Raw genomic sequence first — 25,429 nt, 5'->3', positions numbered from 1 at the left:
TTTTTTCCTTCAGGGTCTTACTGGAGTACCACCAATCTCCAAATACCTACCACACACAGATATTCTTGCTAATATCCGGTCGTCGGCACGGAGTCGACTATATAGGCCCGAGAGACGTGGTATTCTGGAAACGTGACTAGACTCCCTAAGCAGACTGAGACGGTCTTGCGTGTAGATTTTGGGGGTCCGTTCGAAAACCTTAGTGTTAGGTCGTAGAACAGCTGTCACTCAATGTAATATCCGCGTTGGGTGGGGGTATCGGTTATAACATCTAAGAACCTCTTCAATATCATAATTTGATTTATGTGCAAATAAGAATTTCTGCTTTTTAAATATTTTTGTATACAAGCCCACATTCAAAAGTTATTTCTTTTCTAATATTTATTTGTCGTATAAATAAAAGTTAGCTATAATCAAAGTTACAGGTTGCCATCACTTCCTTCAGTTTTGTAGAGCAACATATCACCTCCGCACACAGAATTTAACTCCACATTTCAAGTGTTGAATTAATTAATTTAAGGTCCATCAGAACAAAAGACATCATAGGTTAACACAGTAACTGTAGGAGCCCCAGCAGAACAGGCTTTAATCCTTCATCCCTTATGGAAAAGATACAAATTGAACCTTATTAACATATTTAGAGTATGTTTTAAAGTTGTAAAGCCACACTGAGAAGACAAAAAATAAAATTCAGTAGTAACAAAAAACACACAAGTCCCTGTAGAATAATGGTACTATCGGAGATACAACACAATGTGCAATTCAGTCACTACAAAGGGTGAGTAATACCACTTAATAAAGTTCTATAAGAATATATTATAATGACTTTTTATGAGGAAAAGAAAGGCAAAAAGTGCCTAGTTCAGTGTGGATTATTTTTATTTATAGATAATCTTTTGGCTTTAGCAATCTTTTCCCGTATAAACATCCTGTAGTAAATTTTAGTAGTGAATTTTCCAATTTGCTTTTTTGTTGAGAGTTAAGTGAGAAGATCAATATCACTCAATTTCACGCTGTCCACTCATCCTCAACGTAACAGCCAGGAGCCAGTGGGCTGACCATTAGCTTTGAAACGGCTAGCCTGGCTCTGTACAAAGGTAACCTTTAAAGCTTTAATTAACTTTACATCTTGTTTAAACAGCACAAAAACTTAAGTGTAAAAATTTAAATTTGTGGTTCTACCAGGGGGTTATGTGCCAAACAATTTTTTGCAGTGACCTTCTGGAGTCTTGTCATGACTGAGCTAAGCTAAGCTAACCGTGTAACCGGCTGTAACTTCATATTTAATGGACAAATATGAGAGTGGTATCAATCTTCTCATCTAACTCTCAGCAAGAGAGTAAATTAGCATATATCCCCAAATGTCAAACTATTTCCTAAAGCAGTACATCATCTAATACATTGAAATTAGTTCATTAAATTTTCTGTGCTTTATAAAATATCTATTTGTGAAAATTGAATTGTTAAGGCTTCCAAGTAATTACCTTAAGACCTTGACCAATGTGAAGTGCAGTAATATCAGCAGTGGTGTTGTCTACACTCATTCATAAAGTTAAGATGTAACCTTATGTTTGAATATTAAAGCTCATATTGCAGTGATGCTCCAGGAGAACACAGGAAACGCTCAGATAAAATTTGTCAGTACTTTATTCATCGGTCCAACTGTACATGATGCAGTGAGAGAGGGACACCAGACGATGAGTTAACATGGAGGATTACAACGATGCCAGTGCTATGGCAGCACCTGGAACACACCAACTATCAGCTGGACTGGAAATAATAGCCCTGCACAAGGAAACTGTTCAGGCCTCAATATGCACAGGCACCATACAGTGTGTTTGTGTTCGTGTGTGTGTGTGTGCATGTGTGTGATTAAAAATATCAGATCGGATGAAAAACACACAAAAATGATTTTCAGTTCCACAAATGTAAAAGGGTGCTCTCTCGCTTTTTCATTGGAAATATTACTTCAGTTATTTTAATTTTTTTTTATTTATTTGTCCATTCATAGTTTGAGTATGTCGAAGCGAAGTGAAACGAGACGTGGGAGTGGCCAAATACAAAAGATTAGCTGATTAGCAGAGGTTTTTGTAATTCCATGTCTACATTGATATCATTATTACCCATACTTTTTGTGCAATATCTCTCTTTGCATAGTAAATAAAAGTTAAATGTTTTCGTTGTTGACATGCACCTATCTTTTGTAGCATATTTTTCTTGCAGATTTTGGGGACTCCCATATAGAATTATAAGCCCACTATAGTGATTGCATGCAGCGTTTCCAGTAGATCTGAACTTGATTTCTACTAAGAGTTTATGAGAGCAAAAGGTTAAGCCAGTATAGTGGGTGTTGATGAGGACTGTTACGTGAGACCTGGCTGGACAGGTGAGCGCCTGCATGGACAGACTTCATGCCTTCAGCAGTAGGAGAGGCACCACTGGCTGCAGACAGAGGGGAAAGTGCTCTGTGTGCAACAACATCCATATGTTCATGTGATTGGTTCTTTGGCTTTTGAGTCACTGTTGAAGATACTTCGGGGGAAGGAGGGGGACGGGGAAATCTTGAGACGTTAATCTGACGTGACATCAGTCTGAATCCCTCTAGAACCGACAAGCTTCTCCTCGACACCACAGCTGCTCGGACTGCTGTCGTGATTCTAACCTTTGACCTCCCGTCCGGACAATTGCAGGAGGCTGTGCAGCGTGCGATTACAATTTTGGCCCCAATCACTATTGCAGTTTTGTTTTCAATAACATTGCCAAAAACACCCGCTATACAACATGCTAAGATAAAAAAAAACAAAAGCAATTGATGTCCTTGTAAAATATGCTGTTAATTCCAAACCTGAACTTCTTATTTATGTACAATTTTGTGCGTGTGCATTCACTACGTGGTCTGCACTGCCCTCATGGGTCCACACATGCAGCTTCCTTAATCATGTACAAACGTGAACTGTAGGAGCTTTAACCGGCTTTCCACTGGGTTTGGTTTTTAACGAGGCTTTCTCCTGCATTAGATAATTCCGTTTTTTTTTTCTCTTTGTATGTTTTTTATGCGGTATATTCATAGCTTTCGTAGCCATGCAGAGCCCTGCAGAGAGGGCTCTTCATGCCAGGGGGCCAGCAAGCAGCACGCTTTGTGCGGATAGTCATGCCAGGTGAGAGAGTGGTGTGGATTCCGCCTGAACGCCTGTGCACTGGCACTAAAGGATGGAAGAGGAGCTCTGTCACTCTAGAGATCAGGGTGGGAGTGGGGTGTGGGTTTTGTTACATGGGTGAGGTGGAGTTGAAAAGGCTGCATTTCTAATGTCACTACGATGGAATTTGTTAAAATGTCCACTATGTCTTTTTTCAAGTAAATCTAATGCCAAAGATCAGCAGCAATAAGTGCAGTCCAGCTGTCAGGTAGCCAACTAAGGAAGCCTTGGAGGAGTCCGTCTGTGATTGCCATCTCTCCTTGGGTTAAATGGCTGAGGCGTTGGGGTCGTATCGCCGTTTCTTCACATTTCTTATGAGGAGACAAGGAACAGGAGTCAGTGTGTGTTATAATCACATCTGTAACACAGCCACTACAACCTGGACAAGCAACCACACTCATCTCTTCAGTTTACAATAGTAGACTTATGTAGTAAAAATGCCATGTTCAAGAGCTGAAAATAAAAATGTGGTAATCCATTTGTGAGCATGTCAAGATCAAAATGCTGAAGACATTAAAGTGAGGAAAGGCTGGTCCATGTTGGCCGGTTTGGCCTTGACTGCAAAGAGGTAGTCAGAGGTATTTATATTCACAAATCCCAATTCATGATGATTCATGATGACAGTCTGGTAAACATACTGAAGAAAAGAGTTCCACTAGAGTTTTTATATTTTAGTACTTTTATACGTCACTATATAATGCGTTATACGTTATAATGCCACTGAGCATTGGATAGAAGTGACCTAAATGAAAACTTTCACCCAGTTTACTGAGCAAAAGAACAATAAAGGCTTCTTTCAAATAAGCTAATAACTGAGCTTTGATGGTCTATGAATATAAATATCCTCCGTTGCCTTCTTGCAGACAAACGCCGTCCGGCTTGTGCGTGCAACATCAGTTTACAAGGTGAAGAAGTGTAGGAGACATGTCTCATTACCAGTTTTGATGAGAAAGACATTAGTTCCACTCAAAACATAACCATCTGGGAGGAAAGAGCTAACGTAAAATATACTCTATAGAGGAGGGAGAGAGGAAACAACCACATAAACAACAACCACAGCAGCAGCAGCAGCAACAATACCTACTACCACAACAGTGGGACAACAACGAATACGACAACAGGAGTGATGCATAACCTCCCCGTACTGTGGCTTGTTGTGGGGCTTCTATCACTCTGTCATGCACCTGCTCCAATAGTACGCCAGTTGAAGGTGGCACTATTGCTGTGCGTGGTTCATGCAGTGCAATGCGCCGTGTCTGTACCAGGTCTGTGAAGCAGGCAGCAATGGCAGCTGGTGTGGGCGGGGTCCGAGAAGTCCTGCTCTGCTCTAGTGCGGAGCCTGGCCATCAAGGTGGGTGTGGCCAGCCATGGCACAAAGGCTGCGGCCAACAATAAGGTCCTGGCTTCTGTCTTGTGTGTCTCTGTCGCTCTCACCACTCCATTTAAAGTCTCACCCTCAAACAGTAACGGATTGAGAAAAAGATCATGGAGGTGATGAGAGCACGACAACCCTGGATCAAATCACTCGGGGGGGGGGGGGGGGGTCTGGCTCAGCCTTTGTGCAATGAACTGACCTCCTCCAAATCAACAAGTCAACATGCAGAAATGTTTCGTTTCTTATTCTGTTTTCTTTCTTTCTTTTTTTTTGTTTGTTTGTTTTGGTGACAACCATGATGCTTTGCTACCTGGCATGCTTTGGTGACTGCAGGATTGTATTTCTCAGTTACTCCTTAGGCCTATTTAGATTAAGATGTGTAACACCCCTGTTGCTCAAGACAGCAGGCTAATCAGCGGTAGATTGAACTTATTAAACATTATCTATTGTACAATAAAGTACATTTCCTGGCTACACAGAGATATGTCAAAGGCCTATCTTTGGATTTCAGAGGGGAAATAAGATTTAAACGTATCAATACAAGCTTTTTTTTTATTTTTTATTTTTTTATTTTAGCTGTTAAAAGTATTCGATCCCCTCTGTTATCAGGTCCTTCACTGAACATGCATGTCAAGCGTTGAGCTCTGCCCGTCCAATCAGTTTGAGGTTCTGCTACAGATCCACAGATGACCCCCACATGGAGCCCAGTGTCTCTCCAAATCACCTTTTACACTATATCTATACCCTTAAAATCATCCACATCCTCTTCTTTAAAACAACCAGGACTGCACACTGAATGAAGTTCAGTTCAGATACGTGTTACGCATGATGTTTTCCATGTGCACCTCAGCTGTAAAATGTTTTTACGTTTGTATATTGTCCACCCTGGGGTCCATATTCTGTAGCAGGAGCTCAAACCCTGGTGTCTAGAAGCAGCAGGGATGCTAGAGTAACAGCAGGAGAGGCATGCGGCGTGTTGCTTACTTAAAGCCCCATCCAGTCCCCCCCAGCACTATGGCAGCCACAAGGATGGCTCCGGCGATGGAGCCTATTATTAGATTGGTGGCACTAGGACCTGTAAAGGGTTATGGGGAAAAAGACATGAGTTTCTATACTCACTTACTGTATAAATAACATGTAACTATACAATGACGATTTCACATGGAACAGAAAACATAACCATAAGTATACTATTACAGTAAAATGACTGAATCTGAGAATGTCTTTTGCATGCTTTTCAGCCCCCCGTTAGTGTGTAACATGAAGATACTGAGGTAGAGGCCCTGGGAATTTTTACATTTATCTGGTGTCAGTTGAGGTAGTGATTATCAGTGGTTTGTCTATTAAGGTTGTGCAGAAGACTAGACCCTGGGTATCCGTCACTCTAAAGATTTAATTGAACAGAGATTGACAGGTGATGTGTATATGTGGCCTGCAGTATGAGCAGTAGAAAATGTTTTTAGGGGTCCCAGTCACCACACAGCCTACCACTGACTGACAAGCCAGGTCACTAACTGGGCACTTCTCAGGACTGTTTTCCATCTAAATGCCCCACATGCCCCAGAAAGGAGAGGATCACAGGAGCAACCACATAACGACTAAGAATAAGAGAAAGAAAAGGGACAAGAAGAAGAAGAAGAGGGAGGATGAAGAAAGAGGCTCGTCGTAATGGGGAACAACAGGAAGTGGCAGGAGAGGAGGAGGAGGGGCAGGAGGAGGAGAGGGAATCCATCAATCAATCACACAACACTGAAAACATCCAATCACATGACAATTATATGGTCATCACCAACACACAAGAAAACACAAAGCCACCGGGACGCACACACGGGCTCAGGCCGGCTCACGAGACCGCCCGCACACTGAGGCACCACTATGAGAGGAAGAGCTGTGAAAGGGTTAAAGATGCTTACTCTATTCCCCACCCTGTGCCTCCAAAAATCACCCCCAGGGCCAGAATGGTCCCTGCTACTGCCCCTATCAGCCTGTTAGTGGCCACGCTCACTGTGCAGAGGGAAAAGGAGCATTATTACCACCCTGTCAAAAACAAACAGCAGGCTTCTGCTTCAGAGTCATGGATGAAGTGACACGCTTCCCTCTGTGACGCTTCCCGCCCCCGTCCCCACCTCCCCCGTCCCCCTGTGGTCAAAGTATCAGGTGTACAGCTGAACTGTGTGTTCATTTCATCTTCTGAATCAAACTAAACAAATGTAACACTGCTTTTCTTTTATTCTCCATGGAAAGTCTTTACGACCCCAGTACACCTGTGAAACTCCCGTCTACGAATCTGTGCTGACTCAGATCTAACAGTGTGACCGAGAATGACATTGCAATATTGCAGAACAACATGTACAGTATATAAGTCAGTGTGAATCTCGGCTACATTAAATGAGTGCACATGAACGTGTGTGCTATTCGTTCTATCAGATGCCAGAGGTTGAAAGAGGTGGAAACCGACCCTTGGGTCCTTCGTCCTGAGTGGCCTCAGGCTCTTTTGGCGGGTCAGGCATGCTACAGTCTGTCCCCGCCCAGGTGGTGTCACAGGTGCATGTGGCTTCATTGTTGCACACCTGTACAGATGAGACAGAAATAGATGAGGTGACGAGGGGAACGTAAGAGCTGGAAATAAAGGTGCTGACACACTGAGTCACTTTTTGGGAACTATCCACATTGGGCATTTATATAAGGTTATTACTCATCCACAGTTAATACAGGCTCCCACATAGACACTTACCTCAGTGTAAAGATGACCATACACCATGAAAGGTTGAAACTGTGTGGAAACTGATCTTAATTAATTCTATCACAGCTCTACGATGGCTTTTTTTTTTTGCCAGGTCAGGTTTGTAAAGACGGATATAATTATGCAAACATTTCTAACAGCCGAGCCGCTCTGAAGGCAGAACTTAATCTAATTGGTTGAATTACACAACAATGGGCTGGAGCCCAATAGGCCTTTCTCACAGCAGACATTTTGACTTGTGACGTAGGAAAAGCACAGATGTTACTAATAACATAAATGATGGCTCTGTTCTGTTCAAGTGTCCCAGTAAGTCATGACAGTGAGCCAGCTTGCACAATACCAGGAGCTGAAACTGAAGCAGCTTAATGGAATTCAGCCTTAAGCCCTATTACTTACACCTGTGTTTTTCCTACTGTGACATGTCAGAAAAGGTTATGAGAACTGTAGTAGCACTATGTCCACACATTAATATTAGCCCAGCCAGATACTTACTTGTACATGTTGGACCAAACTGTGGTGAGTGTGAGTGTTTGGTGGATTATGAGACTGTCACAATCCACAAAACTGAACCAACTTTTAAACAAGCATTATTCAGTAACTTCTTTCCCTAAAATCTAATTGGAAGCTGATTTGTTGGCTGATATCATTTCCAGAACAGCCACCATGTTTTTTTTAGTTTGAAAATCAGACACAAAAAACAATTACATTACAGTGAGTGTTGATGTCTGAATGGAGGACATGTCTATCATTTACTGCACTGCCTTACCTAAGTGATGTCTGTCCCAAGCAGATTAAGCATTGCTAGACCACAAAGAGCATTAAGCGTAAAATTGTGGGTTAGTTTACACCCAGACTCACCCCATGGGCAGAGCACACCTGTCCATTAGGTCCACTAGGGCAGGTGCTCATGTTGAGTGACTGGATGGGCAGACACTTGCGGTCAAGGCACATCATTGACGGCCCACAGGGAGTCCCATCCTCCACGTAGCCTAAATCAGTCTCATCATCCAAAAGGACGTGGCCACCACTGTGAGGTTAGGGAGGAGGGAAGGAAAGGGGGAGAAAGATAAGGACAGAGGAGAGCGAGGAGAGGAGGAGGGAATAAAAACTCACACAAGGAAGATTAAAGCAAAAGTGACAAGAACTCCGGCCTATACTAAGTAGTAGTAAGTTTCCAGGACATGAACAGGTCTTCTTATATAGTACACGTATTTACCTGCAGTCTACCAGCATGCCTTGATGGTTGAAGGAGGCTGGGGTAATGTCTCCTTTCATTATTCCGATGCGAGGGTTGCGGCCAATGTTGGTACACAGAAGGTATCCACAGAACACATCACTGAAAAAGACAACAGAGAGAAATCTGTGTTGATGCCAATCTTCCATTTTATACACATTTTGACTCCCCAACTATCAGTACTTTTAAATAAATGCTTGTGAGGCCTCTTAATAATTAATATGACTAGATGATGCATGCTCTGTTATAGTTACTTACTTATTCATTTTCGTTTTAATTATTTAATTGTATTTTCAAATTTCTCTGTAAAGCACTTTTGTTATTTTTTAACGTGCTCTATAAATAAAATGACTTGACTCGACTCGACAGTCCTGCCATAGTAAGCTATTAAATATGCTTTCAGATGTGGAAAGTAATGTTAAAAAATCAGCACTACATACTACTATTAAGAGAGCTGGAATCGTCATGACAAGTCAACCTTGCAAAACTGTAAAGCTCCAACTGAAAACAAAGTCAATTATTACTCTAAAACTTCTCCAGAACCTAGAACAGTGTTTTATGTGTCATCTCAATGCAAAGTCTATGGGCTGGGACTGCATGCTCAGGGAGAGAGGCCCTAATGTGAAGTGGGCCACATAAAAATATAGCAAATCTGGAGGAGCAAATACTTTTTAGGCATGTGAGCAAGGTGAACAACTTCCATTGGAATTAATAGTTCCAATCCAGTATTCTTAAAATACACAACATGCTTTTAAGGACAATGTTCCTGTACATGATTTGCCCTCTGTTGCCCTCTATTGGTTGGCTTCAAAAGAACTTGAATCCTCTCCCTTGTCATTAATAAAAGATAATAAGGAAGGACCAAAGCTCAGCCTCTGTGTAGAAGTAGAAAGGACTGTCACGCTAGCGTGTTTACAGGACACGACCATGGACCATGGTTCATTTAATTTATCTTCCTTTGAAACTCACTGTTTGCTACACTGGATCCATTTATCTCCATCCTTCCCACAGTTGCCCTTCTCTGTGCCCTCCGTGTTCAGCTTCTCATAGCAGAACTTCTCAGAGCCTCCAGACTCTGAGGGGAAGAAAGGAGGGGTGAACTGCACAGCGCTGACTACAAACAGTCTCTTTTCACGCAGTGTCTCTGTATGATGATGCTCTGATGAGGTGAACTAAAGGGATATTAGTCTTACTTGACCCCCAGATGTATTTACACTGGTTCTCTCTGGTCTTGCACTCTCCGTTGTAGCAGCGTCCCTTCAGACAGATAGAATAAGATGGTAAATACATTCTCAGACTGCAACTTTTTGGACCAATATAGTTTCTCATGTCATCAGTCTGCGTACCTGGTTTACCTGGCAGAAGTAACCGTCTTGTTTATGAAGGTTGGGAGGGCACTGCAAACAGTCAGAAACATAAGACTTCCTCTTAACCATACACATTATCTTCAACATGCAAAGAGTGAACAGTTTGAAACCAGAAAAATAAACTTCAAACAGTGCAACACAAGAACACCTGTCCAGAGTCCCCAGAGCAGGTCTCTGAGATATCACAGTCGTTCACAGCGTAGCGGCAACTGTAACCTCGTGGATAAAACTGGCGAGAAAAGGAGAGAAGAAATGAAGGTTTCAGAGGAATAAATTAACATGTTGTGCTGTAAAACATCAAGAAAAGACCAAACTCATACCAGACATGTGTTATTGCAGCATGGGCCATCACTGCAGTGTGCCCCATTGGCGAGGGAACACTTTTTGCAGCATTCCTTGTAGCACTCCTGAAAATCAGCAGGGAAAGAGCTTCATCCATCTGAACAACGACGGCAACGACAAACTGACTTGACTTACTGAAGTAAAAGAAACTCACTGCTCTCGCTCCGCAGTCACACTCCTCTCCCACTTCCACAAATCCATTACCGCATTCTGTTGCCTCGAACAGCTGCCAGGAGAAGACGGGACAGCATGAAGGATGTGTGATTCATGACAGGTGTGACATGTAAAAGAGAGAGGCAAGAGCTGGGGGCATCTAACCTTGGTCGGCCTGTTAAACAGACACGAGCCTCCGCCTTTCAGAAGGAACTCCTTGTAGTCTGTGATGCTGCATTTGGAGAATCTCCGTGGGTGTTGGACCCTGAAGAGAGGGATTACCAGGCGATAATTAAGTGTGATGAGCACGACGTTAGAGCATCCACAATCTTTGTTTTTCACTTCTGCATCGTGTTATCACACCTTTTGTATTTTTTAAGCTATTTATTACTGGCTACTGTCACAGCTCTCATTAGCGCAGTGTTTACTGTATATGTTCACAAATTCTTCACACTGACGGGTTAATTAAGTTAAATATAAGACTTTTTAAGACCTTTTTCATACCACAGAGAATGTAATTTAATACCCTAATAATCTTACTGCTATAGATCTGACGGCAGCCTGAAACTCCACAAAAAAGGATTAAACAGCCTCCTGCAGCACAATCCACTGTCAAAACAATCCCACCTTAACGTAACAAGTGTATGACGTCTCCTGAGAGCCCACAATCTGATACAAAAACATTTTATAACTAACATTACTGCCTACGATGGACAAGAGAAAATGAAATATAAGACTTTTTAAGACCTTCTAAGGCCTTTTTGTGAGGAAAACTTTTAAAGACCTGCAGATACCCTGTGAGAATACTGTCAGAGTATTATGAGAACAAGGTCAAAGCATGGATCAGCCTACATTGAAATTATTTCAAATTAAGATCTTGGTTCATATATTATCTGAAATGCAGCAGGCAAGAAGTATTGGTTGAATTGCAATACACGTATACACAGCAAAATAAACACAATAGTTTTATTTCTGACATTGTAGATGAAGTATAACCTTGTCTAGTGTTACATGCCTCCAATTCAGCAAAGCCCAACATGGTATATGTGAACACAACAATTTAAAAAAGCAGCAATGAAATGCCTTCATGTGTGGGGACTGGGAAGGAGTTACTGGTGGTCTTTTGATGTTGTTGTGTCCCATAACAATTGTTGATGAAAGCACATTGACTCCATTTATACCTGTTATTAACATTCATTCTGTATCCACCAGGTATAGCTGGGGTCACTGATTAGTATGTTCTTTTACTGACTGGATATTTGGTACATTTATCTACCAGTCTGATAACATCAGACAGTTAAATTGCTGTAATTGTTCCACTATCCCTTTCTCTTGTGTGTGTGTGTGTGTGTGTGTGTGTGTGTCAGGGGTATGTTGGACATTACCCAGTGTCCTCCATTATGCAGCCAGTCCACGTCTCAACACAACCACATTCCTCTGCAAACAGGAAAGAGAGAGCAGAAAAACCACAGAAAGAGACGGGAAGGGAAAGAGAGAGAGAGATGAAATGCACAGAAAGAAGACAATTAAAGTGCTCAAATAAAATGTGTTATGCATGATTGTGTTTCCACTTTATCGTCTCAAAGAGAATCAGCATTGATCAGTGGATTAAGCACCTGATTTCCAAAGCTTTCAGCTGAATAGCGAATAATTCCTTCACTTTATTTTTCCCTGACATACTCACAATCTCCCATCAAGCTCGTTCTGGGGACCATAAAAAGAATCTCTCTGATGGTTGAGCTTCCAGGCTTCAAACATGGCAGCTATTAAGACTCTGACTTTGCCTCATTAAGCACTGTGATAAAAAATATGATCTTAAAACAAATGGCATAAATCCCTCTCAAGCATGACTCAACTAAGTCTACTTTTGGACCACTTCTTCCAAGACAATCAGTGCATTTCTCCATCTGTCACTCCTGGCACAAATAAGAGTTGAAAAGAGACAGTTTGGTCCAGTCAAAAGGCACTTTTTTTTTGTTTTATTGGAGCCATCTGCTGTTTTTAAAATCCCTAAAGACATTTAAGATCTCAAATCTAAGACAACCACATTTTTCCAAATGTAATTTACAGAAAATAGGAAAATGTTCCGTCTCTGGTCTTCCGGCCATTAAAATACTTGAGATGTTCAGCCCTGTGAGATTTGAAGGGTCGGTTAACACATAACAACATATTATCCTACTTACGATATCTAGCCATGACAACAGTTTTGGTTTATTTGCTGAAGTTGTAAGGTACCTGCTGTCACGCCAATGCAATGGAGGGTAAATTCATTTCTGATGCTCAAACCACTAAAAAATGACATTCAAAAGAAACGTGCCTTTTAAACAACCATGTTTCTGATTAATCAGGTCAAACCACAGACCTCTCTGCAGACAGTTTAGTTCTGAGAACTATTTTCTAGCAATCATAAAAAATTAGAGGGAAAAAGAACAGCAGAAGTCTGCATGATATCTCAAAACCTCAGCAAATTACAGACACGTAAAATAAGTGCTTTCAACTTTGGTAATACAAGAGCTAGATGTCATTAAGAATTGGATGGAGTCTCCTGGACTGAATCCCTCCCAGACCAACAACTGAACAACAAAGTGTGTTTAGAGCTCTTATGAAAGAGAAGGGCTAGCACAGATTGCTGAGGTGGGTTTTCAGTCTGGGCAGTGACTCTGCTGTCCTCACTTTAATGGGGCGAGAAGAGATGAGTGACCACAGGGTCCTCAATGAAACTGAAACTGTCTGAACACAACTATGGGTAAGTGGAAAAAACATCTGATCATTGTGGTTTTGGCTCTGAACAGCCTGCCCTCCGTAGTTCTCCTAAACTAGCTGTGAGATAACAACGTGTGTTTCATGTATACTTCTCTTGGACGCCGGGTCCCACTGGATGCCCAGGTTCTGAGCCAGGCTCTGGGATAGAGACGCTGCCATGGACAAGCTGGTGCCGTACTGTGGACACAGCAGAGATCGGGGATTATTCACCTGCTGTCACGCGCACTGTGTACATAGCGAAGCATGTTAGACAGCAGATCTGACCTCATTGACCCCTACTCCACGGATCGCAGAACACATGCCTCCAAAGTACGCTGCGCTGCTTCTGCGGTAGTGGAAGGTCACATTTCTACAAGAATGATGGAAGACAAAGAGGCAGACATGAACAACAGACGACAGATAAAAACATCACAGAGGATCAGATGAGTCAAAAAGAGTCTTCTAGAAGGTATATAACTTTTGGGTTATGTGACTGTAATAACAGCATCAAGTTAAACATAGATAGACGGTTTAAATATTACTTTGACATGGATTTTTCCATATTATTCATCATGCTTGATTTTTTTTATATTCAAACAAAATACACGTCCATCAGAGTCCAAAATCTGACAAATTCAATAGAATACTTAAATATTGCAAATAAAGCTTTAATCTTGACTAAAAATTAAACATTTTTCATATCAATAAAGAAGACGCACCAAAGGACGATGGAAACAGATTTTGTAAGAACTTACGAGATGAGGTGCACAGCATCAGCGTGGTGCTTGATGCTCTGCTGCCGGTACTTGGAGAAGTCCCGCAGCATTTCCAGCGGCCTCACGCTGATGGGGATCTGATCCTTGTCTGTCCAGATCTCCACAGCAACGAGCACCACACGCGTATGTAGTTGCTCTTTGAAGATCTGCCATTGAAGCGTGCAGTGAACGGGAGGAATAAAGAAAGACAGAGTGAGAGAGAGAGAGAGAGAGAGAGAGAGAGAGAGAGAGAGAGAGAGAGAAGCAACAGCACAGGGAGAGGAGAACAACACTGGGTGTGAATTTGAATCTGTACTGTCTGAGGAGGACGGACGAGGGGATACGGCACACTGGGAAAAAGGAGGAACAAGGGAGTGTTAATGCATATGGCGAGAGCACAGAGAAAACACCAGCACAATACAAAAACAATAAGACAACTACAGGGCCAACTCAGGGTTAGAGAGATGTACTCCATTATGACACATGAGACGGAGATTCAGCTGTGCCACAGTGAATAATATATAAATGGGCGCACACTGTAAGGATATATTTGGAAGTTACCATTGTCTCAATGCTTCTGTGTTGTACTGTATGCTACATGTGGGCGAATTACCATGGGTGAAATGTTATATTCTGCTGTACTGAATCTTCAAACAACAAGAAACAAGAGTCTACAGCCATGCTAGCAGCTCTGTGAGGCTGTATATAAACACAGTGGAGCTTTGGGCTAAATGCTAACATCGGCAAGCTAACATTCTCATCAACACAATAACAATGCAAACATGCTGATGTTCAGGAGGTATAACGTTTACTATGTTTACCATCTTAATTTAGTATATTAGCATGCTAATGTTTGATAATTAGCACTAAACAAGCCAAACAAACTCAATTGTTGTCTTGTTGCTGCTGGCAGTGCTAGAGGAAAAGTCAGTCATTGGGATACTTTGGGGAAAATTAATGTCCGTACCAACATTTGTGTCAATCCATGTTGTGGAGCGAGAAGTGAGAAATTTGACCCACTGGTGGCGTCACGTGAAAAGTCATTAGGATTCATCCTCTGGGAACCATGAATGTCTGTACCAAATTTCATGGCAATCAGTCCCATAGTTGAGAGATTTCAGTCTGGACCAAAGTGGTGGACCAACCGACCAACATTGCCATTCCTAGAGCCACGCAGCTGGAGTGGCTAATAATAAAAGAACTAACTGTATGTATGTAAATTCTGAAATGGATCTATAAAGCACACGTTTCTTAAAGGGAAACCAAAGGGTTTACTCACAGCATCCACAAGATTCACCACTGATTTGGCAAAATTCCTTGTGTGCTGCTTGGTCTTGTGTCGTTTATACTGCAGGCACAGAGAAACAAAGACAAAGATAAATAAGCTGTAGTGATTTGATGGTGCTACATTCAGTGGTACCGCTCCCTCTTGTGGGGAAAAAGCGGAGTAGGTCTGTTTTCTGAAAATACAGCATGAACAGATAAAATAAAGTCAAAGCAGGCACTTATTACTGCTTTCAGTGACAACACATACCATACTGTGGTCACTGACAATCATGATCTCCAAATACTTCATCTCCTCAAATATACTTCGAGGCATCTGCAAAATAAAAACCATCAGCAATTATCAGGTAGTGGAGTGTTTTCTTTCAACTGTATATTTTCAAGACTTTGACCATGTACACTATTGCAAAGTTATTAAACTCAATGTATAGCAATTCAAGGGTGGGTGAACTAAAGTTTGTTGCATTACTTCAGAGGGAGGTGCGATCAGAGACTTACTGCTCGCTTTTTCCTGCGCTTCAGCCAGGACAAGTCATCCAGCTCTGAGAAAAGCTGCTCCTCCTCAACTGGGAACACACACAAGGAACCAGTGACACTTCAACACACATATTAAGGATTTACAACTGGGTATGCCTCTTTCACAAGCTCCAGCCCACAGGGATGTGTTTTTCTTTTTATTCCCAGAATATCCAAAATTGTTTCCCGTAATTTCCCATGAAGTACTGTGTTAAATTATCTATGCTAGACTAGAGTAGAGACATTAAACCTGGCAAAATGGTAGAAGTGGGATCAACACAACATTTCATGATTTATGACAATAAAGTAAATGTCATTTGGTCCGTTTGACAACATTCATTTCTAACACTGTAAAATGTAATCCAGTTAATTCCTCAGGTGTTAATGTTAAGCTGTAACAGCCATTAATATTGTCTTTTCTTGACCACTGACAGGTTAAAGCTCCATTGTAATGGTGGTGAACAACACACGTGAGGGGAAGCTCATGTCAGGGTCAGATTTGTGGTGATGGGCAGAGGTGGAGGACTCATGGAGGAGGTTATGCAAGATGATGGATGACAGTGGTGGAAAACACTCACCCTGTTCCTCTGAATCATTGTTCCAGTTAAGGGAGGCTGTTCGTCTTAGTTTGTGAGGTCTTGCAGCTGTATCCTGCAGGCGAGAAGCAAACAAGTGTTAAAAGATTGAACAGGAACTGGGACAGACAGGCACTAGTGCTGGTGAGGGAAAGTGTTTACTACGGAAACTTTTAAGATTAAACTTTCATGTAAAATAGAACATTAAAACTTAGTGTAGTGAGTGTAAAGCAAATGTGGACAAATAATATTGAACTGAGAGCCATAAATGGTGCGTGATAAATCAATATGATTTTTTCCAGAAATACTTTGATATTTTGAGAAATATGCTTGTTTGCTTTCTTGCCGAGAGAGATGAGAAGATTGATACCACTCATATCTGTCCACTAAATATGAAGGTAGAGCCAGCAATGCAAGTTCACTGTATCTCATTTATTTAATCCATATTTAAAAGGGAAGGGGGTTATGGGCCTGATTATTTCTTGGCCTGGCGCACTGACTTCCTTGAATTGCAGCTGGTTTCCTGGCAATCAACAAGACTCCAGGAAGTCACTGCTCCAGACCAAGAAATAGTTCCACACATAACGACCCCGTAAAACAGCAAACTGTTGTTTTTACACACAAACAAGATATAATGTGTTCATTTGTGAGCTTTAGAGATGCTGGCAGGGAATGTTTTTATTCTTTCGACAGATTTAGGCTAGCTGTTTCCCTCTGCTTTCAGTGTTTATGCTAAGCTAAACAGCTGCTGGCTTCATACCGTACAGACACGAGAGTAGTATCGATCTCCTCATCTGACTCTCGGCAGGAAAGCGGACCGCATGTTTCCCAAAACGTTGATTGATGATTTTTAGCAGAATAGTATCGTGATGACATGATCATATGATGTCGTACGAATGTCTGTGGTCCAAATAAATGATTTTGAGAAAGTTGAAACTAATAACATAAACAATGTATTACAGAGGTTTTTGTTTTACACATATGAGGAGTTTGGTGTCATGTAAAGCACAACAGTGCACCGCTTTGGACATCAGTATGAAGTGATTTTGCATACATTTTTCATGATCATGATGCATACTGAAATCATAGCTATCCTTTTTAAATATCCTGATATTGATTTCAACCATATCACCCAGCCCTACTACTAAGACTATTAACAAATAACAATTAAAAAAAACAATAAAAAATACAAAACTAATATAGCTGGAATTAGCATGATTGAAGTTGAAGTTGCATAAAAATACTGAATGTTCGTCCGTGACATGACTGGTATATTCAGTTTTAAAATCAAGTGAACCTTTAAACAATGTCCAAATTGAGTATATTACATCATAAGGTAATGTACAATTTCATGTTCACTTTGGCCCAAAAAATGCTTCATTGTCTCAACGCCATTCTTCCTTTAAAAACAGGAATGTCCTTGGAGTGATTAGGATATCCCCCACTCACAATGTAAATAGCAGTAACAGCAGAGGGTGGAACGCATGTGTGATGCGACACGAGTAGCGGGTCAAAACCTGTGTGTGATACGTGTTTTGGTTCTCTGCGACAGGAATAACTTACGATTGAATGAGTCTGTTGTAAGGGCTCAATTAGGTACATATAGAGTCCATCGTCAAACATCCCGCTGCCAGGCAGAGAGAAGAAAAGGGAGAGAAGGCAGTCGATACTGAGTCAATAGGAGCAGAGATGAGTGTATCCAGAGATATTCTGAACACGACGAGGGTTACACACAACTCTGCTGTTCACTTACTGCAGCCCGTTGCAGGTAGATAAGGCCACATGGGAGTTATCGTTCCCTCTCACCTGGCCGTGGTAGTAACAGTGCTCACCGCCCTGAGGGAAGAAAACACAGTGCTAATGCAGCAACACAGCAAACCCCAGCCAAAACTTAAAGCAACATTACTGGCAACGCAACACACAACAAACTGTGTATACATTGAATGTGTCATATTTCTTTTACTTAATTATCATGTGTTAGAGTTTTCTAACGTCTCCGAGGAGGTAACAGCTTGTCTCACAGATGCTGGTTTGGTATATTTGCAATGCATTTCTGCAGGGGGTCTGTGCTTGTTAAGATGTGCAGTTAATACATAGCAAGGCACTATCTGTGACTCAGCTGTCAGATACAGGGTGAGCAGAGGACATTCTCCCCCTTCTCTCCTTCTCTCCCTCTCTCTCTCTCTCTCTCTCACTTCACCCACGCTGCACTGATACTGCAGAGGGCTTTCTCTCCCTCGTCATGTGACCAGAGCTCCAGCAGGAGGCTGCAGGAGAGCAAAACCCTGCTGATTCAGCTACAGTGTGCCCAGCCCAGCCCTCTGCCTGAATCAGCAGCAGCAGCAGCAGCAGCAGCAGCAGCAGCAGCAGAAACCATCCCTCATTCCTAACCTGTTTTCTTGCCCCTCTCGCTATCTCCTCTTTCCTTCTGTTCTATAAAAATCACATTTTAATCTACCTATGAAAGTCTATCTATCTATCTATCTATGTCCTGGACATTTTGTTCCTTTTCTTAGTCTGCAAAGAAGATTTCCTGGATGTTAACCGATTTACAGGATATCAACACTCACATCTGTTCGTGTCTGGCCTATTTCCTTAAGTTGAAACAAAACATATTTGTGCCGTTTGCTTCAGCGACAATGCGCATGACTGTACAAAATGAAAACAGCAGAACACATTGTACCAGCTGGAGGAAACACAGAACCAGACTCAGACCAAAACAAGAAAGATGTGTATTGTAACAGACACAAGTAGAGAAGATGTACCTTTGACAGAACAGGTTTTCCTCCCTCAAAGTGGATCTCAACATAATCTGAAGACAGCAAGTCACTGTAAAAACAGAGATTGCAGTTGGTCAGGGTGGACGGATGTGATGCAGTGACAATAAAAACACACACAAGAGTCTGTCTGTCTTTGCTTTCTCTGACTCACATATTGTGGTTTCAAACTAGCAGTGAGTATAGCTTTGGTTGGCGTTTAAACAAGAACACTCATCACCACTGTGCCTGGATTAGTCTGCACAGACTCCCACGGCATCTCAGAAGTGCAGCGGGAAAATTATGATGCATTCACTCCTGAGGATAATTAATTATCAGAGGCCAAGGCTGCACAAACAAAACTGTATTAAATATATAAATAAAAAAATCTTAAAAATCATGCAAATAAATACAGCCATAACAAGAAAAGTAGTGCAAAGTGGCCTTATGTTATCAAAGTGACATTGAAAGTACATTTTACATGAGTGGTTCTTCCTCAAAATCTCCCGGAATGGCACACTGGTTGAGAAACAGCACACATGACAGGTAACAAGTAATTTTGTCTAAAAGCTGCCAATGAAGCCTAATGTGATAAATGATTGTGAGGCCTCGGCTTCACCTTGAACACAACAGTCCTCCCGGCACTTCCCACTATCTGAGTCAGCGTCCCTCACCATTACACACACTCAATCTGTTAGCTGACAGCTGACTTCAAGAGACTGCGATTTCTGCCACAATGGCGCTTTTTTTTTTTTTTTTGAGTAACCTTGCAAATCAAAAACACCCTCCTCTCTGAGGACATGTTGTAGCGTCGCAGCACAAAAAAAGAAGAATGGAAGCGATGGATCTGTCTTGTGACACCGGCAGTGTGACATTTCTGAGTGATGCTCGGCAGCATGTGAGCAGGAAGTGCAGCATTATGAGAGGAGAGTCAAGGCATGTGCGGCGTCTGTGAGAGATTCCTGAGTGAGGGGCTATTTATAGCTTGACAGATGAGGCAGGGCGAGGAGAGTGGGGCCACTTAGGAGTGTACTGGTGTTTGTATGAGTGTGTGTGAGTGGTGGGCAACACTGTGCAGCATGGAGGGGTAAAGCACTGGAATGTATCGAGATGTGTGCTTCAATGTCTGTGAGAGCTGTGAAAGTGTGTAAAGACCGCGAGAAGGGAGTCCTGCCCCGAGGTCTCTCAGTCCACAGGAGTGTCACATTGCAGCAGCAGCAGCAGCAGCAGCAGCAGCAGCAGCAAAGGGAAGCGAGACAGAGGCGAGGCAGAGAGGGAGGACCAAAAAACTGCAGGAGGTTCTCACGTCTGGCGCCAGATCAAATGCAGCTCTGAATCTTGTAGCAACACATGGCGTTGTCATGACGGTTCATACCTCTAACAGATGGACATAATCTGCGCTGAGTCTAAATAAATGGAGATGCTCTGAAGAAAGGTCAGCAGCACTAAAGACATCCACTTTTCTCATTCACGTATCTCAATAGATGATTCATATCAACTAAAAAAACATCTTTTCAGTGGTGAAAAGACTTCCTTGCTTTGTACAGTCCAAGGTACAGAAAGAGGTGAGCAGATAAAGTAGCATCCATTGGCAGGTTGCAGACCTATCTATATTTAGATCAGTACTGTCGCAGCTACAACACCAAGCAGAATTCAAACCCCTGTTCTCACACACACAAAAAAAGGTACACACTGAAGTTAGCTCATGTATCTCACAGATAATCTGTGCTACGAGCAAACAGCTGGGAATCAAGGTCACACTCTGTGTTGTAAAAGAGTTGCTGTTGTATAATGTGGCGATTCCTGAATGTCTCATGATGTACAGGATGACATCTGTTCAACATGATGTACTAACATATGCGTGTACATATACACAAAACACATAAGAGGTGCTTATTTTCATTTCCACAAAACCTCACTGAGTATGTTACATTTAAAACAGAGTGAAGAAAGACAGAAACATTGAAGATGTCATGACTCTACTGTTGGCCTTCCTGATACATGAGCATCAACTCTTCACTAGTCAGATATGTGGTCTCCTAACAACATAGAGCTCAATAGCCTTGTACATTTGTACAATAAGACACAAACTGTTCACTGCAGATAGCTGCTGAAATCTGCACATTGTAAGTTTCTACAGTGGCATTGAAATGATGCTCAAGGTACTACAAAGATCACCCAGAGTTTTTTCACTTGACTACTGAGTGTCAATTAGAAAGACAGAAAACCAGCAGGCTGCTAACCAGAGACTGAATACCTGCACGTAGACTAAAAATCCAACCTTGAAAATGTGCGAGTCTTAACATCTAACAGCACTCAGCCATGCAGACAATATAAAATTACAATATTTTATTATAGAATCCAGCTTTAAATCACATTAAGGGACCTGAGATTCAATCAGCATTTTAAAGTCCTTGTACACGTACCCATTAAGCCATCACATATGTAGACGGGCTACTTTGTGAAGGAGTAAATCAATATCATTGAGTGTCCGGAGTCTCCGAATGTGAGGGTGATAGCAGACCAGAGAACAACTGTCTCTCTGCTAATTTTGATGCAAACCAATTAATCCTGATTAAAGATGGAGACGTTTTTTCCCCCAAATCACTTTGTAAAACAGTTTGTCCTTGTCTGTATTCTGGCAGCTGAGCAAAGATTGCTCTTAGTACTTAGGAGATTCTGGAAACCGGCGCGCTGACCTATTCAATTACAGTTTCCCTGATTACATTATCGTCAACTGACGCTGCATTAATCACTGCATATAATAGTACAGATCATTTACAAACAGCAGTCATCTACAGATGAGAATCAGAAGTGTTGTCATTTTGGGTTTCAGCTATGACACTGATATTGCTCGCTCATGGAGTCGGTATCTTGCACAGATACATTCAAGGCCACTTCCGGTCATTTTGACGCAGGACTTCCACTGTCTCCTCTGAGCGCTTTGACAGTCATAATCAAAAAAACTTCATGATGTTTTCATCTTTGTTCAGCCTCACTCAAAAACATGTAGTCCATGAATGAGTACAATAGTACAACGTTTTTGAGTTGCACACTGGTTTTGATCATGTTGTTGTTGTTATGATAACTACAACAAGGTATCTTGGAACAAAGAGCAATCTGGTTATTTAGCTCTATTTATACATGACTCCAATATTATCAAGAATATCACGTGGATCAGATCAGAGCTTTACTTGCTCACCATGTTTTTTGTGTCTCTCTCCAGTCCCATGTTTGTTTTAATTCTATTATTGTTCAACTGTTCAGCGTACAGTGCACATTTAGCTTACATTAGTCAAACTGACTAGCCCTGCATTAAGAAATAAAACCCTAAATCACAGCTTTCCTCTGATGGTTTCCTACAGTTGTATTGCACAGCCTGCTACAGTAATGTCTATAATATCCATAGAGTGAGCATCAGTGTGGATTTGTTTGGACAAGGTTTACACATCTTCTTTACACATTAAATCCCAGGATGAATACAGATACTGATGTTCTTAAATGTTCAACTACCTGCACATTACTATCAGAGCATGACCTTGACAGCAGGTACTGCTGTCAGAGACAAACAAATAACTCTCACTGGAAATTCAACCACACATCTAGAAGTTTAACATGATTACTCATAAATGTGGCTATTGTGTGACTCTAAGGGTCGCGCTAACTTTGCACTTGCCACTTCTGTTGAAGAGATTCAGAGAAATGAGGACTCACACGTTCAAAATAAACGTGATTTTTGCATGAGTCATTTCAAAATCTTGTCTCTGAGTCTGACCAAAAGTAAACACAGAAAGCAGCCCCCTGTTGCCCATTACAGCTAACTGCTTCTACATCTGGAACGTTCCTTTAATGACCACAGTGGCTGACTATGTATAAAATCAATCGTTTCAGCTCAAATGAATTACTGTAGTTACATGAGATGAGAGGGACTTACTTGTTCAATGCTAGATCGAGAACAAATCTGGAACCAAATGCCTCCAACTGGAAACTGGCTTGGGCGAGGTGGACCGCCTGTGAGGGACAAAAAGAGTAGTCACTGCAGATGATGGCGAGCATAAGATAGATTATAGCCATGCACAAGCAAAAATCCTCTAGAGTCCACTTTCAACATCATCTACACCACAGTGCACAAATAACAGATGTGGTGGATAGATGGCAGATGGTAATGCACAGCGGGTATACTGGAGGAGAGGCTTCCTTTAGAACGGTCGCTCTGGCATCTTTCTAGTTAATGTGATGGGTATCTTTGCTTTGTATGACACTGTGCAGTAAAATGCCATTAAACACAGGGTTAAGGGTTAACACAAGCCATAATATGGACTCCAAACTTCCAAGCATTGATCACACATGCTATTATAACTTCTCACCACATCCCAGCATCAATCTCCCTCATCCCTCCCTCCTCAATGCTGGCTTACCTGGCCCTCTGTGGCTTGGTTCTTGGCCCGGGTGTCCAGGTCATGGTAGGTACTCTCCGAGTCCTCGTTTAGGTAATAGATCAACCGCGAGGGGTAGGTGATCACATGCTCTACTGCATGGTGTGTACTGTTGTCTGTGGCAGGTGCTGCAGTTGCCTGTTGCTTCAGCAGTGCTGGCACTGCGTCCCTCTCAACCTTGTCCCCTACTCCTTGAGAAACTGCAAGAGAATTCCCACCGCACAGACATGAAAACCTGACCGGTCTAGATACACACACACACACACTCACACACACACAGCTGTCATCCTTTATTCATGAAAGGCATTGATAATACTGAGGCAAGTGGCCACGGCTTCATTGCAATTCTTCAGGACGCAGTTGGGATACACAGATTGGTTACATGCCGTAGTGAACTGACAACCACATATGGCAGTTAGGCTGATTTAGAATACAGAATATAAATTGCTTCATTTCATTGAGAGGTACTTTTGATATGCTTACTGCCAAAGTGAAAAACTCTGCACCAGACAGATAAATGCAGTGTGCATTATGCAATACTAATCCAAATAGCCTCAGACAACAACAGCACATAATATCATGTAAAAGAGTGAAAAGAGTCCCAGTGCCTGTTAATCCAAATGTGGTAATCAAACATGATAAAGAGAACTATTTTTTATATGCTGAACAAAAGATGCAGAGATGCTGTAGTCTGCTTCATGCAGCATCACGCTGAAGACGCCGCATATTAAAGGAAATAAAATGTTTTTTTTGGAGGGGGGCGCGATGCTGTGCACCTGCATTACATCTTCAGGTATCATTTTAGCCAAACACAGAAAGTGAAAGGTGTATTTTACTGGACGAAAGTGACCAAAAAAAAAGCCAGCAGGCGATTGCAATACGTACCGGATGACGCTAGTGATGGATGAAGCCAAGGCGAAAGGATGCTGACGAGCAAAGTGGCCAGAAATATCAAATGCATGATTCATATTTGATAACTGAAATATCTCAATATCAATACATCAACGCAGTAAATAGCTCGCGGCCCATCGTGGCGTGCCGTGTAGTGGGGCTTTCTTCATGGATCCAGGAGGCACCGGGATGCTGCTGCAGTAGCGGCTGAGGAGGAGGAGGAGGAGGAGGGAAGGGAGGGGAGGGGGGAGCAGAAAGAAGGCGGTGGCCAGGCAGATACTGGAAGTCAACCGGCAGACTCCTCCTCGGTGAGGACAAACATGTCCTGCATCCTCCCCCCTGGACCACAGGAAGCCTGTGCAGGTGCCTTCAAAGGCATGGCTGCAAGATCGCATTAAAACAGGAAATGACCCGGCGACACTGACACTGATGGTCACACACGACACAAATATATTATCATATATTTAATTAACTCAGCACATAACACCGGGATTTTTGTTACGACTATGAGGCAAACACACGAAAATATAAAATTAACAAACGAAACCAAAGTGTATGGCTTAATGTATATAACTGCTCTGCTCCTCACTGGTAGAAAAACTACTGAGATCTATGAGCTATACTACATTGTAAAACTATTCCACGAGTACAAGTATTGCACTGCATTCATAATTTGAGTGTTTAAGTGTTACAATGCAAAGACAGGATGCAAAAACACAAAAAAGTGAAAAGCACAAGAAAACAAACATAAAATAGAAATACTGAAATGAATGAATAAATGAAATACAAGTAGTAAATGTAGTTACATTTCATTACTGCAACTCTTGGTACAAAATGTCATAGTATATACAGTATATACTACATAGTACAGTAGCTAAGTGCCTTTTTCACAGCAGACATTATTGTCATAGTAAGAAAAGCACAGATGTTACTAATAACATTAACGATGGCTCTGTTCTATTCAAGTAAGTGTCCCAGTAAGCCATGACAGTGTGACAGTGAGCCAGCATGCACAATACCAGGACCCTGAAACTGAAGCAGCTAAATGGAATTCAGCCATCAT

General features: G+C 41.9%; 1 protein-coding gene across 1 annotated transcript; it reads right to left on the bottom strand.

Annotated features, from left to right (window-relative positions):
* Positions 1-3,462: 3,462 nt before the first annotated feature.
* On the bottom strand, positions 3,463-24,436 carry adam23b (ADAM metallopeptidase domain 23b). Its single transcript, XM_070914094.1, has 26 exons — positions 24,361-24,436; positions 23,458-23,675; positions 22,974-23,050; positions 19,049-19,112; positions 18,037-18,119; positions 17,847-17,910; positions 16,287-16,359; positions 15,691-15,758; positions 15,443-15,508; positions 15,188-15,256; positions 13,909-14,075; positions 13,439-13,523; positions 13,264-13,351; positions 11,797-11,848; positions 10,577-10,676; positions 10,413-10,484; positions 10,237-10,323; positions 10,065-10,145; positions 9,896-9,946; positions 9,743-9,806; positions 9,519-9,624; positions 8,532-8,651; positions 8,174-8,342; positions 7,031-7,142; positions 5,557-5,647; positions 3,463-3,508 (listed from the first exon to the last, which is right to left on the bottom strand). Exons 1-26 carry the CDS (start codon positions 24,434-24,436, stop codon positions 3,463-3,465), a joined length of 2,349 nt encoding a protein of 782 aa, XP_070770195.1.
* Positions 24,437-25,429: the final 993 nt, after the last annotated feature.

This window comes from Enoplosus armatus, chromosome 11 (genome assembly GCF_043641665.1).
Source record: "Enoplosus armatus isolate fEnoArm2 chromosome 11, fEnoArm2.hap1, whole genome shotgun sequence".
NCBI classification, from domain to species: domain Eukaryota; kingdom Metazoa; phylum Chordata; class Actinopteri; order Centrarchiformes; family Enoplosidae; genus Enoplosus; species Enoplosus armatus.
This window is presented reverse-complemented; position numbering and strand designations above follow the sequence as displayed.

What these genes read in the sequence shown, in the direction of transcription:
- adam23b (XM_070914094.1), bottom strand. Translation starts at nt 24,436, where the DNA reads ATGCATTTGATATTTCTGGCCACTTTGCTCGTCAGCATCCTTTCGCCT. An exon ending in TCCATCACTAGCGTCATCCG is followed by an intron (nt 23,676 to 24,360) that starts GTACGTATTGCA and finishes ATTCTCTTGCAG; the next exon opens with TTTCTCAAGGAGTAGGGGAC. An exon ending in ACTTCTGCCAGGTAAACCAG is followed by an intron (nt 9,807 to 9,895) that starts GTACGCAGACTG and finishes ATCTGTCTGAAG; the next exon opens with GGACGCTGCTACAACGGAGA.